The sequence below is a fragment of the Carcharhinus amblyrhynchos genome, chromosome 7, assembly GCF_965287045.1.
Source record: "Carcharhinus amblyrhynchos chromosome 7, sCarAmb.v2.hapA, whole genome shotgun sequence".
Classification (NCBI taxonomy): Eukaryota; Metazoa; Chordata; class Chondrichthyes; order Carcharhiniformes; family Carcharhinidae; genus Carcharhinus; species Carcharhinus amblyrhynchos.
The window spans coordinates 60,544,855-60,558,714 of record NC_137330.1 but is presented as its reverse complement, the minus strand read 5'-3'; the positions used below and the strand labels follow the sequence as shown (position 1 = coordinate 60,558,714).

The 13,860-nt window shown below is 41.0% G+C and overlaps 1 protein-coding gene across 1 annotated transcript in view; it reads right to left on the bottom strand.

Moving 5' to 3' along the window:
- LOC145345592 (uncharacterized) overlaps positions 1 to 768 on the bottom strand; it is a 46,400-nt gene extending 45,632 nt beyond the window's left edge. The window contains exon 1 of the mRNA XM_080193427.1: positions 697 to 768. Within this exon, the coding sequence (XP_080049553.1) occupies positions 697 to 768 (72 nt within the window). The remainder of the gene's footprint in view (positions 1 to 696) is intronic.
- Positions 769 to 13,860: the final 13,092 nt, after the last annotated feature.

The following is a 13,860-nucleotide window of genomic DNA, read 5'->3' as shown; positions in this document are numbered from 1 at the left end:
ATGTATTGTTGATGACGCAGTTGGTGATGTTATTGATGACATAGCTGGTGGTGTTGTTGATGACACAGTTGGAGATGTTGTTGATGACACATTTGGAGATGTTGTTGACACAGTTGGGGGTGTTGTTGATGACACAGTTGGGGGTGCTGTTGATGACACAGTTGGGGGTGTTGATGCTGACACAGTTGGAGACGTTGTTGATGACACAGTTGGGGGTGTTGTTGATGACACAGTTGGAGATGTTGTTGATGTCACAGTTGGAGGTGTTGCTGATGCCACATTTGGAGGTGTTGTTGATGTCACAGTTGGAGGTGTTGTTGATGTCACAGTTGGAGGTGTTGCTGATGACACATTTGGAGGTGTTGTTGATGTCACAGTTGGAGGTGTTGTTGATGTCACAGTTGGAGGTGTTGTTGACGTCACAGTTGCAGGTGTTGTTGATGTCACAGTTGGAGGTGTTGTTGATGACACATTTGGAGATGTTGTTGACACAGTTGGAGATGTTGTTGATGACACAGTTGGAGGTGTTGTTGATGTCACAGTTGGAGACCTTGTCGATGACACAGTTGGGGGTGTTGTTGCTGACACAGTTGGGGGTGTTGTTGATGACACAGTTGGAGATGTTGTTGATGACACATTTGGAGATGTTGTTGATGACACAGTTGGAGATTTTGTTGATGTCACAGTTGGAGGTGTTGTTGATGTCACTGTTGGAGGTGTTGTTGATGTCACAGTTGGAGATGTTGTTGATGTCACAGTTGGAGACATTGTTGATGACACAGTTGGAGGTGTTGTTGATGACACAGTTGGAGACCTTGTCGATGACACAGTTGGGGGTGTTGTTGCTGACACAGTTGGGGGTGTTGTTGATGACACAGTTGGAGATGTTGTTGATGACACAGTTGGAGGTGTTGTCGATGTCACAGTTGGAGGTGTTGTCGATGTCACAGTTGGAGGTGTTGTCGATGTCACAGTTGGAGGTGTTGTCGATGTCACAGTTGGAGGTGTTGTCGATGTCACAGTTGGAGGTGTTGTCGATGACACAGTTGGAGGTGTTGTCGATGACACAGTTGGAGGTGTTGTCGATGACACAGTTGGAGGTGTTGTCGATGACACAGTTGGAGGTGTTGTCGATGACACAGTTGGAGGTGTTGTCGATGACACAGTTGGAGGTGTTGTCGATGACACTGTTGGGGGTGTTGTTGATGACACAGTTGGAGGTGTTGTTGATGTCACAGTTGGAGGTTTTGTTGATGTCACCGTTGGAGGTGTTGTCGATGACACAGTTGGAGGTGTTGTCGATGACACAGTTGGAGGTGTTGTTGTGGACACATATAGGTCATTTGCCCTCTTTTTGCGCTGTAACAATTTTTTGATTCTGTGGTTTTCTGATTGAATTGTTAATGTTGGCGACATCCTTGTTGTTGTTGACTTCGTTGCATTTAATGTTGACATAGTCTTGAGTGTTGCTGTATTTTCTGGTGTTTGACATGCAATGCTTCCTGAGGGGATTGTTGTTACAGATGCAAGCCCGCAATATGTCCCGCTTGTTGACTCACTCCTGCTAATGTCACAGTTCTGCTCTTTTGTAGTATTCACACGATAAGACTGGTATTTACTACAAAAACCCGCATTCCAACTCAATCCGTCATCACACATGCACTGAGTTTCATTGCTTACATATCGACAAACTAGGAGAAACAATAAAAAATAATTAAAACATTAGCAATGTTCTGTGCAGGAGAAATTAGTTCATGTATAATGCTGTTTCAAGTGTGCTGCACATTGTATATTAGTTCCTCAGCAGCAGACAACAGTTTTCCTGGGATTCTCATTGATTTTAATGAGAAAATCCCATTTTAAGCTTGAAATGAGTTATTTCAATTCTGCCCTCATTATTGTGAAACAAAATAGCAAAACTATGTTAATTCTCAATGTTTATTCACTGTGCTGTTTTATATCATAGGAAATTATGTATATGATTGCTATAATATTTATTATACATAGTGGATAATGGTCCAGACTTTGTGACAGTGAAACTGATTAGCTTTTACCATTGTTACAATGATAGCAACATTTGATCAGGAATACACAAATTAGCACCTTGAGTTTGATCAACAACTCCATATACTCGTCATTGCTCCTTAAATACCTTTGGAGAGCACAAATTAATCAATCTCAGATTTAAATTAACTGTTATTCAGTTGCCATTTGCAGAAGAGAGTTCCAACCTACAATCATGCTACATGCATAGAAATATTCTGTCATTTCACTCTTGAATAGCATGGCCCAGTGTTTCCCTAACATCTCCAGCCACAGAACATTTTTGACCTCCCAAGAATACTGAGGGGACCCCTAAGAAATATTCTTATTGCATTTAGGAATTAAACCAAAAGAAAATATATTATTATGCTGTAAGTACAAACTTACAAAAAGCAAACGTAAAAGATGTCTCGATGTCTTACACACATCCATTTATTATAATTAATTAAACAAGTTCTGCTATTCAACAAATGCTGAGTCCTTTTTAATGCGAGCACTCCCTCACCCTCACCTACTCCCACCCTGACCCATACTCAATCCACCACCCCCCCCACCCCCCCCACTACCCCCCCAGTCCCCGCTCTTCTTGAGCCAGCTTTTCTCACACCATACTATCCAGTCTCAACCTCATCAATTATGCATCTGTGCGTTTTACGCTGTATTTGATGGCAGGGTAGGCATGATGGAATGTGACTCGCCATCATATGCAGGCACCACATTTAAAAGTCAATGCATTGCCACTGTTAGCACCATTTGTCATGGTGAGGTGGTCAGGGTCAGGCCCTTCAGTTAAGTTAAGCATTTCTGGGAAACCAATTGTTGCACTCCTGAAAAATTCTACCCCACTAAATCCAGCATTGACCCTGTCGACGGGAGTTTGGGACAACTCTGCCCTTAGACAACATTCAGGCTTGTGTTCATAAGTGGCAAACTGTAATTGTGTCATACACCTGGACTGCAGCAGCTCACATCCCATGAATAAAATTTTAAAATCCAAAAATTGTTTAACAATCTATATTTTTTAAGTTTTATGATGCTATATCAGCTTCTACCTTATTCCTGGTGTTTGTACCAATGAACAAATTAAAAAAAAACAGATTTATCTTAAAGCATGTCATGAAATGTGTTCTATTTTATTTCTGCACTTTGTTTTGGAATGCTGCAGAGTGCCCCTTCAGTAGGGTTAAGGAGATTTTCATTTTATCTGGGTAGGAATGTGGCTGTAATTAATAGCTGGATGGCACTTTTGCTTTGAATGAACAAAGCGCAAAGTCGTAATTTTACCACCCCGCCCACCACAGGAATCGGAGTATGTGAAGGGCGGACCATGGGAACGCCATTGACCTTGCCCAGGAATTTACGGTTTTGGGATGAGCGAGGCCATAAAATCCTGCCCCAAGTATTGCTACCCAAGCCTGTTGCCCACCAAAAACCATGAGTGCTGTGGTAACTGTGTGTCATGAGAATGCTGTTCAGAGAATCATGTTTGGTGATGATCAGATCCTACTGGTGCCAACATCCTGATCTTGACACCCTGACATTCAGGACACCTTGTGGAATAGTTTGTTCTGAAAGTTACATCAATGAGGGTGAAATAGCCACAGTTACACAAAATTATGGTCGCAGCAAAGCTCAAGTAGTCTCTGTCCATTCTCATCTTTCTTTCCCAGACAATGGTGTCTGGGATAGGAGGGCCAGGCCTCAAGGTCAGTTCTCACCCTTAAGTTCAAATCACCCAGTAAGTAAAAATGCTTGGCTGACACCAGTTTCAAGCAATAGTCTTTTTGATTTATTAGCATACAGTATAAAGTATTGTTTCTTGAACACTACACAGACAAAGCATACCGTACATAGAAAAGGAAATGAGAGAGTGCAGAATGTAGTGTTACAGTCATAGCTAGGGTGTAGAGAGAGATCAACTTAATGCAAGGTAGGTCCATTCAAAAGTCTGACAGCAGCAGAGAAGAAACTGTTCTTGAATCGGTTGATATGCATTCTCAGACTTTTGTATCTTTTTCCCAATGGAAGAAGGTGGAAGAGAGAATGTCCAGAGTGCGCGGTGTCCTTAATTATGCTGGCTGCTTTGCCAAGACAGCAGAAAGCGTAGACAGAGTCAGTGGAAGGGAGGCTGGTTTGTGTAATGGTTGGGCTACTTTCACAACGTTTTGTAGTTCCTTGCTTCTTGGGCAGAACAGGAGCCATACCAAGCTGTGATACAACCAGAAAGAATGCTTTCTATTTGCATCTGTCAAAGTTGGTGAGAATTGTAGGTGACATGACAGATTTCCTTAATCTTCTGTGAGAGTAGAGGCGTGATGGGCTTTCTTAACTATAGTGTCGACAAGGGGGGACCAGGACAGGTTGTTGGTGATCTGGACACTTAAAAACTTGAAGCTCTCAAACATTTCTATTTCACCCTCATTGATGTAGACCGGGGCATGTCCTCTACTGCGCTTCCTGAAGTCGATGACAATCACCTTGTATTTTTGACATTAAGAGAGAGATTATTGTTGTTGCACCAGTTCATCAGATTCTCCATTTCATTCTTGTACCCCGTCTCGTCATTGTTGGAGATCCGACCCACTATAGTGGTGTCGTCAGCAAACTCGAAAATCTTTTGTCTCTGTAGTGGATGGAGCACAGCGTTGGAGCACAGATACTCATGAGGTTAACTTGCCCTGTTTGCGTTGAGAGATGAATAGAGAAAACATGTTCCGAACCATTTATGGGAAGCTCCTTCATTGAGAGCAGCAGGTTCCTTATAGCGAAGCCTACACTTCACTCTTGCATTTTCTCTGAACTCTCCCCCTGTCAGAGGATGCCTTTCTTTCAGCAATCCACTTTTCAATCAAACCCCTAATATCTCTTGATGTAAAGTCTGTACTGCAATGCAACTATAATCAGGGGCTAATAAACCACTCTCACCGGTGACTTGTTCCCTTTGTTATTACTTATCTCTGCCCGAACTGATTTTACATGTTGATCCTCTGAACCAAGATCATACCATATTAATTTATCTTTATTTGTGATCAGTTCCTTCAGTTTGACATGAATGTCATGAGTGTTCAGATAAAACGCCTACTCCCTTCTTTCACCCTCAGGTGAAATTGACAATTCCTTTCTGTCAGTGGATTTCAAAGGGGTCTATTTACACCTGCAGCTTCTGACAGGGAGACCGGGAAGTCTCTGCTGCAGAATAAGTGCTGCAGTGATTTAAAATGCTGCCAGGTGACCAGGGGACATGGAGGTATATTATCTGAATGGGGGCCTGAGATGGTGGTGGAGGGAAGAGGGGGAAAGATGACTGAGTGGGTCTAAGGGAGAGAAAGTCAGGGCATCCTCATGTCTGAATGGTGTGTGGACAGAGGGGTTTGTTGTTACCTGTAATTTGTGGGTGGGGGGAAAGGATGTCCCTCTTTGATGAGGAGTTGGTGGTGCTCCCCTGGTTGGGGGGATGGGGAGTGGTGGGAGGGGAGGGGAGGGGTCACCACCTCATGCTTTGATCTCTGAACAGTGGAAAGGGGCTGGTGGTGGTTTGCTTGAAATGAGCTTATTAGCATCATTCACCCATGGTGAATCCTACCTGACAGACACTGTTAACGCTGACGGGAATCACTCCTGTTTTCTCGCTGGCATGGACACTTGTCCCAATTCAGGAGAATCGTGGCTGTTGATGTGAAGCTTGTAGCAGTGCCAAGGGTGTGCATGTGGACTGAAACTATGAATGTGAATTCAGAGGTGTGAATATGAACTGAAACTATGAATGTGAATTCGGAGTCAGGTTTGATAGAAAATGTTGTTGGATGAGTGAAAGGTGTGCGATAAATTGAGTACTGCATGAGGCTAGAGGTCCAATTATAAGGATACGGGTTTTGAAGAGGCATTCAGTGGCCCTGACCACTCATTTGAAGTCACTGAACCTCTTGTGGAACTGCATCAGGTCTTCAGCATTAAACTGCTGGTACACGAGGGTTGTCTTCTCTCACGCTCTGTTCTACGTCTGGCTGGAGGGCTTTCTGTTTCTTTGTAGAAAGAAAACCTCTCTTCTGCCAAACTGGTGCACCAAGGACTCCAATGCTGTATCGGTGAATCCATAGCATGCTCACTGCCCTATTGGTCCATTGCTCTGTGTTCTTCCTGATCAGATTACCTAACAACACATGTTCCAACCACTGTACTCCACCCCTGTAAGAGGTATAGGCTAGCTTAAAGTGGTGCTAGCCTCACTTGAATTTGAATCCTTGCTAAGGTGTGTGACACTCAAAAAGCATGTTTATTGCTGGCTGCACATTACAGTCATTGTAATCAGGAGACATGGCAAAATTTGTGCTTTGCCTGTGTTGGAAAGAATGGGTTGGGTTAATTGTACATTTCAATCTGTTCCTGCTTTCTGGGACCATCCAATTTTGTCCTCAATGTTCTGTTACTCCGCTTTACAGGAATCACCAATATAATCCCTTATAGGAGTCCTTGGTCAGGGGGATTTTGCTAGAAATCCATCTTTGTCAAGATGATGAATGAGAGGATGCCAAGAAAACTGACAGAGCAGCAGCAACTACTGCAGGAGAGATGATCGGGATGGACAGAGGGGATAGTGTAGATTCCTATTTGTATAGGACATCCCCTTCCTCTGGATCTCCATGATCTCCTGTGCTGCCTTGGAACCTGTGCACCCTCTCATTCAGACCCTGAACCATCCTGAAATCTGCTGTTGTGTGTCAGCCAGAGCACTCACACCCTCAACAGAAGTGGGTGCATTAAGCTTACACTTACTATCCATGCAAAATGCATCTAATAAGCAAGGGAGTGCTAAACATGCAGGTGGTAGAAATCTGCCTTGACCAGTGCTGCAGAATGGGTGGTACTGGGCTGTTGTGGGCTGCATTGGTATTATATATGTTATACACAGCATCTGGTACTCTGACACCCGTTTTCATCTTTTGTTCAAAATAACCCTGAGAAACATCCAATAGAGGTGGTATACCGAATACCAAACAGCACCACCCTTATCAGTAGGTTTGATAGCAATAGTTACAACATCACATTTGTAGTAGTTTCATCAAGTGAAGTAAGAGACAAAACTGATAAACCAAAGCAGTCGAGGATCCTTCAAGTTCCTCCTTCCTAACAATAATTTTTATGAACATTACTCACAGGAGGCTTTTAATCATATCTCTGTTAACTACAAACCAATTTTAAGATGGTATCACAAATACTTTCTTTACAAGTGCACAGTATTGTGTAAGGTTTTTGACTTATTCTGTCCAAACTCACCTGTTGTAATAGTGATGTCAGTAATATTAATTGTGCCATTTTCAAAGAGCACTTGAATGGGATATGTTAATTTTTCCAGAAATGTTGTCGGGTCATGGTCAGACATGGCATTTTCTGCATTCTTTAGTTCAATGTCCAGCTCATACTCACGCTGTGGATTGACTGTAACATTTACCAAGTAAAGAATTAGTTCAATGCCAAAATAATTATAAGCAATATTTCACAGCAAACAGTTAAATCTGGTCAATATTTACAATCACCAAAAAGGAAAACATCAGTGGTAGTGAAATTGGTAACATGTATAACCTCCACAGTATAAAGATTGGAAACAGTCTGATCTGGTGCTCATGTTTAAACAGAGGATAAGACAAACACTGGCAACAATCAACTGACTAGTCTTACTTCCCTTTCCTGTTAATTAATGGAATTGGTTATCTGCAGCAAAGATCATGCATATCTATACAATACTAACCTAGTGAACATTCAACACAGATTCAGGTAAAGAAGCTCTTGTCTAATCAATCACCTCAAATTCTTCCATGAATAGACATCCCAAGTGCACTGTGGAGGTTATTCAACATGATGTCACTGGACTTGTTGTTAATTATTTCATGGGATGCGTATATCGCTGGCTAGACCAGCATTTATTGCCCATCCCTAACTATCCTGGAGAAGGTAGCGGTGAGCTGTCTCCTTGAACTGCTGCAGTCCATGTGGTGCAAGCACATCTACAATGCTGTTAGCGAGGGAGTCCCAAGTGTTTGACCCAGCAATTGTGAAGTAATGGCAATATATGTCCAAGTCAGGGTGGCAAGCAGCTTGGATTTTGCAGATGATGCTCTTCCCATGTACCTGCTGCCAGTGCCCTTCTAGGCATTTCAGGACTCAACAGGAACTCTTGTAACAGTAAAATGTACTACTCTCTTACCATTTCTTTTCAATCTGTGGAGATGGATTTGAATATCACTATCTTCTGTTGGGGAAGTATCTTCTGCCTAAATTACAATACAATGAGATCATTGAATTGCACAGTTCAGTGTAAAAACGTCTTGCAACTTCACAATGTTCACCGTTTCTTTAACAGCAACAGTAAAGATATATTCATATTAGAATGTTGCCTCAGTTTAGTTTGCAGATCCAGTTTCAGAATGTTTGTGCTGTTCAATGATAACAATTGTGATCAATAAACTGAACATAAATATTACTTCATAACTTCAGCCATTGCATATAACAATTCAAGTACCATTTTTACTTTAGAATTATGCATTTGAAGTGTCCAAAATTAAAGGAAACCATCTACCTAAATCTATTCATAGCATTCAATATATTGACATTACAATTGTACAATGTTTGGTAATCAAAAACAATAGACTTGAAATTCCACAGACTTGTGTAGAAGTTCAGTTCACCAAGACTTCCATCTAATGCTTTGTCTAGTCATTGACTCCTGTTCCAAATCGTTCGGGGGATTTCCTGCAACTAAAATTACAACATAGGCAGCCAACCTGTTAGAATGGTGAGATCCGTAGACAATTGGTTTCTCTTTTCATGTATTGTTGTACTTCTAGTAATCTTGAGGTTGTCTAAAGGTCTAGTAACTAACATTCAGCTAATTACTGACATTGGCTCCGTACTTCCTTCAAATGAATGTCACTGTGCTATATTATAGATCAAAGGCCTACCCTCAACAGTGTTGGAAGACTTCATGGATGACTTTCACAATTTATACCTGAGTGATAATCTAACAGATACCGCCTCAAAGAACTCTAGTAAATTTGTCAGTCATGATTTCCTCTTCATGAAACCATGCTGACTGTGCGTGATCGGATTATGACTTACTAAAGCACTGCTATTCTCTCCTTAATAAACAATTCTAATATTTTTCCAATAACTGAAATTAGACTAACTGGCCTTTAGTTTCCTGCATTTTGCCTCCTTCCCTTTTTAAACAAGTGCACCACATTGGCAGTTTTCAAATCGTTTGGCTCAGTCCCAGAATCGAAGGATTTTGGAAAAATGACTATCAATGTATCCACTATCACTGTAGCTACTTCCTTTAAGATACTGGGGTGCAAAACATCAGGTCCAGGAGACTTGTCAACATTTAATCCCTCTATTTTGCCTAAAACTAATTATCTGTATTTAATTCCTGCTCTGTGGATGTTATTGTTTCCGGAATGCTTGCTGTATCCTCTACAGTGAAGACCCAAATCAAAATATCACTAAATATCAACATTTTGAAAAGTAAAAATCTGCCTCTATTTGAGCAATGTAAAATATCAACAGCTAATAATTTAACAGCAAAGTAATTGCTTACATCCATTGTGGCAAAGTCTTTGTTAGGAATTAGGACTTTGAATAATTCATAATGATAGTATGCAGAAGTTAAACTGGCATGGATTTTTGCATGTAACAGTGTTAGCCAGTTCTTATGAATGGAATTTTAAAATAACATACCTGTTGTTATCAATTGTTGAGAGAATTGTGCAGTAATTTGGATATTAAAGTTCTGCACATGAACAGCCTAACATTTGTGCACAATGTAGAAAATTTTAAATCAACTTGCAGTACTAGTTAATGAGACAGCTGTGACTCAGTGGTATTCTCTCAACTCTCAGCTTGAAGCTTGTGGAGTTAAGGCCTGCTAATAAGGCCTGCATAAAATTGAGGTCAACACTACGTTACACTACTATTAAGCTGCTGCATTGTCAGAAGTGCCATTTTTCGGGTTAGGCAGGATCCCATGGTATTATTGAATGAAGAGTAGGTGAGTTCTCCCAGCCTGACCAATATTAAACCCTCAACCAGCATCACTAATACAGATGATCTGATCATTATCATATTGCAGTTTGTGGGAGTTTGCTGTGCGGAAGTTGAGTGCCTTGTTTCCAACATTACAATAGTAACTACATTTCAAAAATTCTTTCTTAGTTGGTAAGCATTTTGGGATATTTTGGGAATGTGAAAGATGCTACAAAAATCCAAGCCTTTGTTTTCCCTATCTCAATCAATATATTGTCAAACCTTTCTGGCTTCCACAACTGTTCACATTTAGATGACACACAACTGTATCTGTTATGAACACAAACTCCACTCTCATCCATTTGGAATATATTGGGAGGAAATTTCCCATCCCGCCCACCATGGAAATCGTAGCAGGAGGGGAGGTGGGGCCAGACCACACAAACGTCCATTGACCTCAGGCACGATTTTCTGTTTTCGGGGTGAGCATAGCCAGAAAATCCCGCCCATTGTGTCCAACTGGAACAGACAGAAGATCCTAACAGCCTGCTGATGGCTACCTTAGAATTTAATTCCATTTACAGTCCAAATGTATATGAAAGTTGAGTTCCCTTTTGTACCTCCGAATTATGCAGATATAATTGTTCCATATTATTTGTAAAAAAAAATATATATAAATCAGAGTGGAATCTTTCCAGTTAAATAGTAATTTATTTATTTGAATAAATAACTCATTCCTTACAAATATGACTCAGTATCATTTCATCCTCTGTGACTTTCCAACAATATTATGGAATGACAGGTAAAAATATTTCATATGCCTTTGTCAAATTATTCGATTTCAACATTAACTTACTTTTCTTTGAAACAGATTGGCACATTCACTCAGTTGGTGTGTAAAGGATTTCTAATATGCTGAACAATCTCACTGTTTTCCAATGAGATAATTTCATGGTCGAAGACAGAAGCAGAGGGATTGAATTTTGTTTAGGTCGGTGCAATTGTTATCAAGGCTATATTTTAGAAATGTTCAGCAGCAGAGTATTCATAGCTCATTCTTTGTTCAGACATTTTCACATCCATAGCCCAAAAAGGTAAAGAAATCCAACTGAGAAAAGGAGGTAGAGTCCACCACTGAGATGCTTCCTTTCGTGTCCCACCTAGGACTTCTGCCAGATAATCAACATGATTATAAAGCTCCAGGAGATGAAGGGGCTGTGGTATTAGACCTCCTTGTTTATCAAGTATGCAAAGATTTGATCCAATAATCCCCTTTCTAAGGAGAGTATATTTATACATATTATACACATTCCTTTTTGGAGGCTTAAAGCTAACATCCTACCCTAGATTTGCACATGGGATCTTATTCTGCCCTTTTTACTCACAGGCACAGACCACCACCGATGAATTATTGGGAGTAACCATTCCTATTCCTGACCTCTCTGTGGCGTTGTTCGGGTTGACGGAAGTTCCACTCCCACCAGGTCATCTAGGAAATTTTCATGTAAGGCCAGGGCATGTAACCAGCTCCCAACTGAATTGTGATCCTCACCGAAGTTACTGTCACAATGAGGCAGAAAGGATGAGGATCCTTAAACCCATAGCGAGTTTAGAGGAAGATGATTGAAAAGATCTGGCATGCCATTCTGCATGCAAACCAATCTCTGTTGTCATCGCTGTTTCCTTAACTTTGAGAATTTGCCTGGGCAAAGTGCCAAATATCATCAAATAACTGAAAGGAACATTCCCTTTATGAAGTACATACCAGAATTTGGATTGATTATTCTTAGCTGGAAGAGGTTCTGACATATCTGAGTAAGAATGGAGTAAGAAAATATGTCATGAAGCTGGAATTTCAGTTGCTTTGCTTTCTGTTACACACAATTTATAGAAGATAATAACTCACCAGGAGAGGAGGATTTGAACTACGTAGCTGATCAACTTCAACATCTGTACGTTGGCAGATTAGCAACAGGCAGTGTAATATAATGTTGTGTTGAGCCATCATTAGAAATATCTAAAATCATAGAAAAATTATATAACTGAAAGAAATAAAATACATGATTAGAAAGCAGCATATATTATCACAAAAGAATAATGCAGATGCGGATATGGAAGTCAGAAGAATGAGGGGAGATCTTATAGAAACATCTAAGATTATGAAGGGAATAAATAAGATAGAAGCAGGGAAGTTGTTTCTACTGGCAGGTGAAACTAGAATTAGGGAGCATGGCCTCAAAATAAAGGGAATCAGATTTAGGACTGAGGAGGAACTTCTTCACCCAAAAGTTGTGAATCTGTGGAATTTCCTGCCCAGTGAAACAGTTGAGGCTACCTCATTGAATGTTTTTAAGGCAAGGATAAATAAATGTTCGAACAGTAAAGGAATTAAGGGTTATGGTGAGCGGGTGGATAAGTGGAACTGAGTCCAAAAAAAGATCAGCCATGATCTTATTGAATGACAAAGTAGGCTTGAGAGGCCAGATGGCCTACTCCTGCTCCTAGTTCTTATGCAGGAAATCTGAAGTAAAAACAGAAAATGCTGGAAATATTCAGCATCTCTGTCAGTATCCATGGAGGGAGAAGCAGAGTTATTTCAGGTCAAGGACATTTCTTCAGACAACTCTCCAGTTCTGAAGTATTTGATCTGAAATGTTAACATGACAAGCAAATCCTTTTATGCAATCAAACTCTTTTATGTGGTCCTTGCCCAGGGCAATACTGCTTGGTTTAAATTTCAAACAATGCTTGTTAGTTAACTGTCAGCCACCATCTCCTGGTGCATTTTCCATGGCAATGTCTCTCCCCATCAGAATGTGCTCAAGTGGCTCATGGCCTAAATAGATAGGCCAGACATAGAATCTGACAATCTAAATTAAACAGCAACCATGCCTGATGGAAATTCAGATAGGCCAAGTTTAATACACACACACACACACACACACACACACATGCACACACACAGGTCAGTGTGAGAAAGTGCAAGTCTAAACTTGTCCTGGAAGCTGGTACCAAAAGTGCTCAGCCCTGACCAAATAAGGACAGTAGTTGTGTACTTCCCAGTTTCTGCCAAACTCTCTAGCACCACAGACTCCTGCTATTACATTATGTGGAAAGGGGCTACATGCGCGATGTGCACCTGAGGATGGATACCTAGGGGGCCCTGGCATCATCCACATATGGAAACATTGGATGCTGTGACCCCCCACCCAGTAACCTCATTGGCTAGAAACCAGAAAACCTTCCATATGGGAGCGAAGAGGCCACTCCCAACAAAAACTCAATGTTGGCAGCAGAGACACAGTGAGGATCCAGCAAGAAATCAGCAAAGGCTCAAGACCAACCTTCATGACATGAAAGACCCTGGGTTCAACAAAGACCCAAGATCAAGATTCGTACCGCTGGAGAAGAGCCTGGCCAGCTCAATCTCATGGGTAGTACCTAGGTCTCAGACTAATTAAGATAGAGTTGTTTATTTGAGTTAAAAGAATGTTGGGACTGCACGTATTGAAATGAAGACCAAAGTTTATTTTTTGCATAATTGCGAGTCAATTCATATCCTTTGTCTCACAAGCAAGAGTACCTGAGTAATTGAGTTTTAGTGCAAACTGGCCAGAGTGCCTAATTTCCAGACAACAAGAGTCCACTTGACAACCAATCAGCACTACCTTCTTATGCAGTATAAATTTTTGTTTTCCCTGGTATTGATAAGCTTGTGAAATGCCCTGATAAGTGCAAGACATAAAGCTTTGACATTTCTCTTCTTTCAGCAATACTCAATTTCTGTGCTAGCAGGAATGA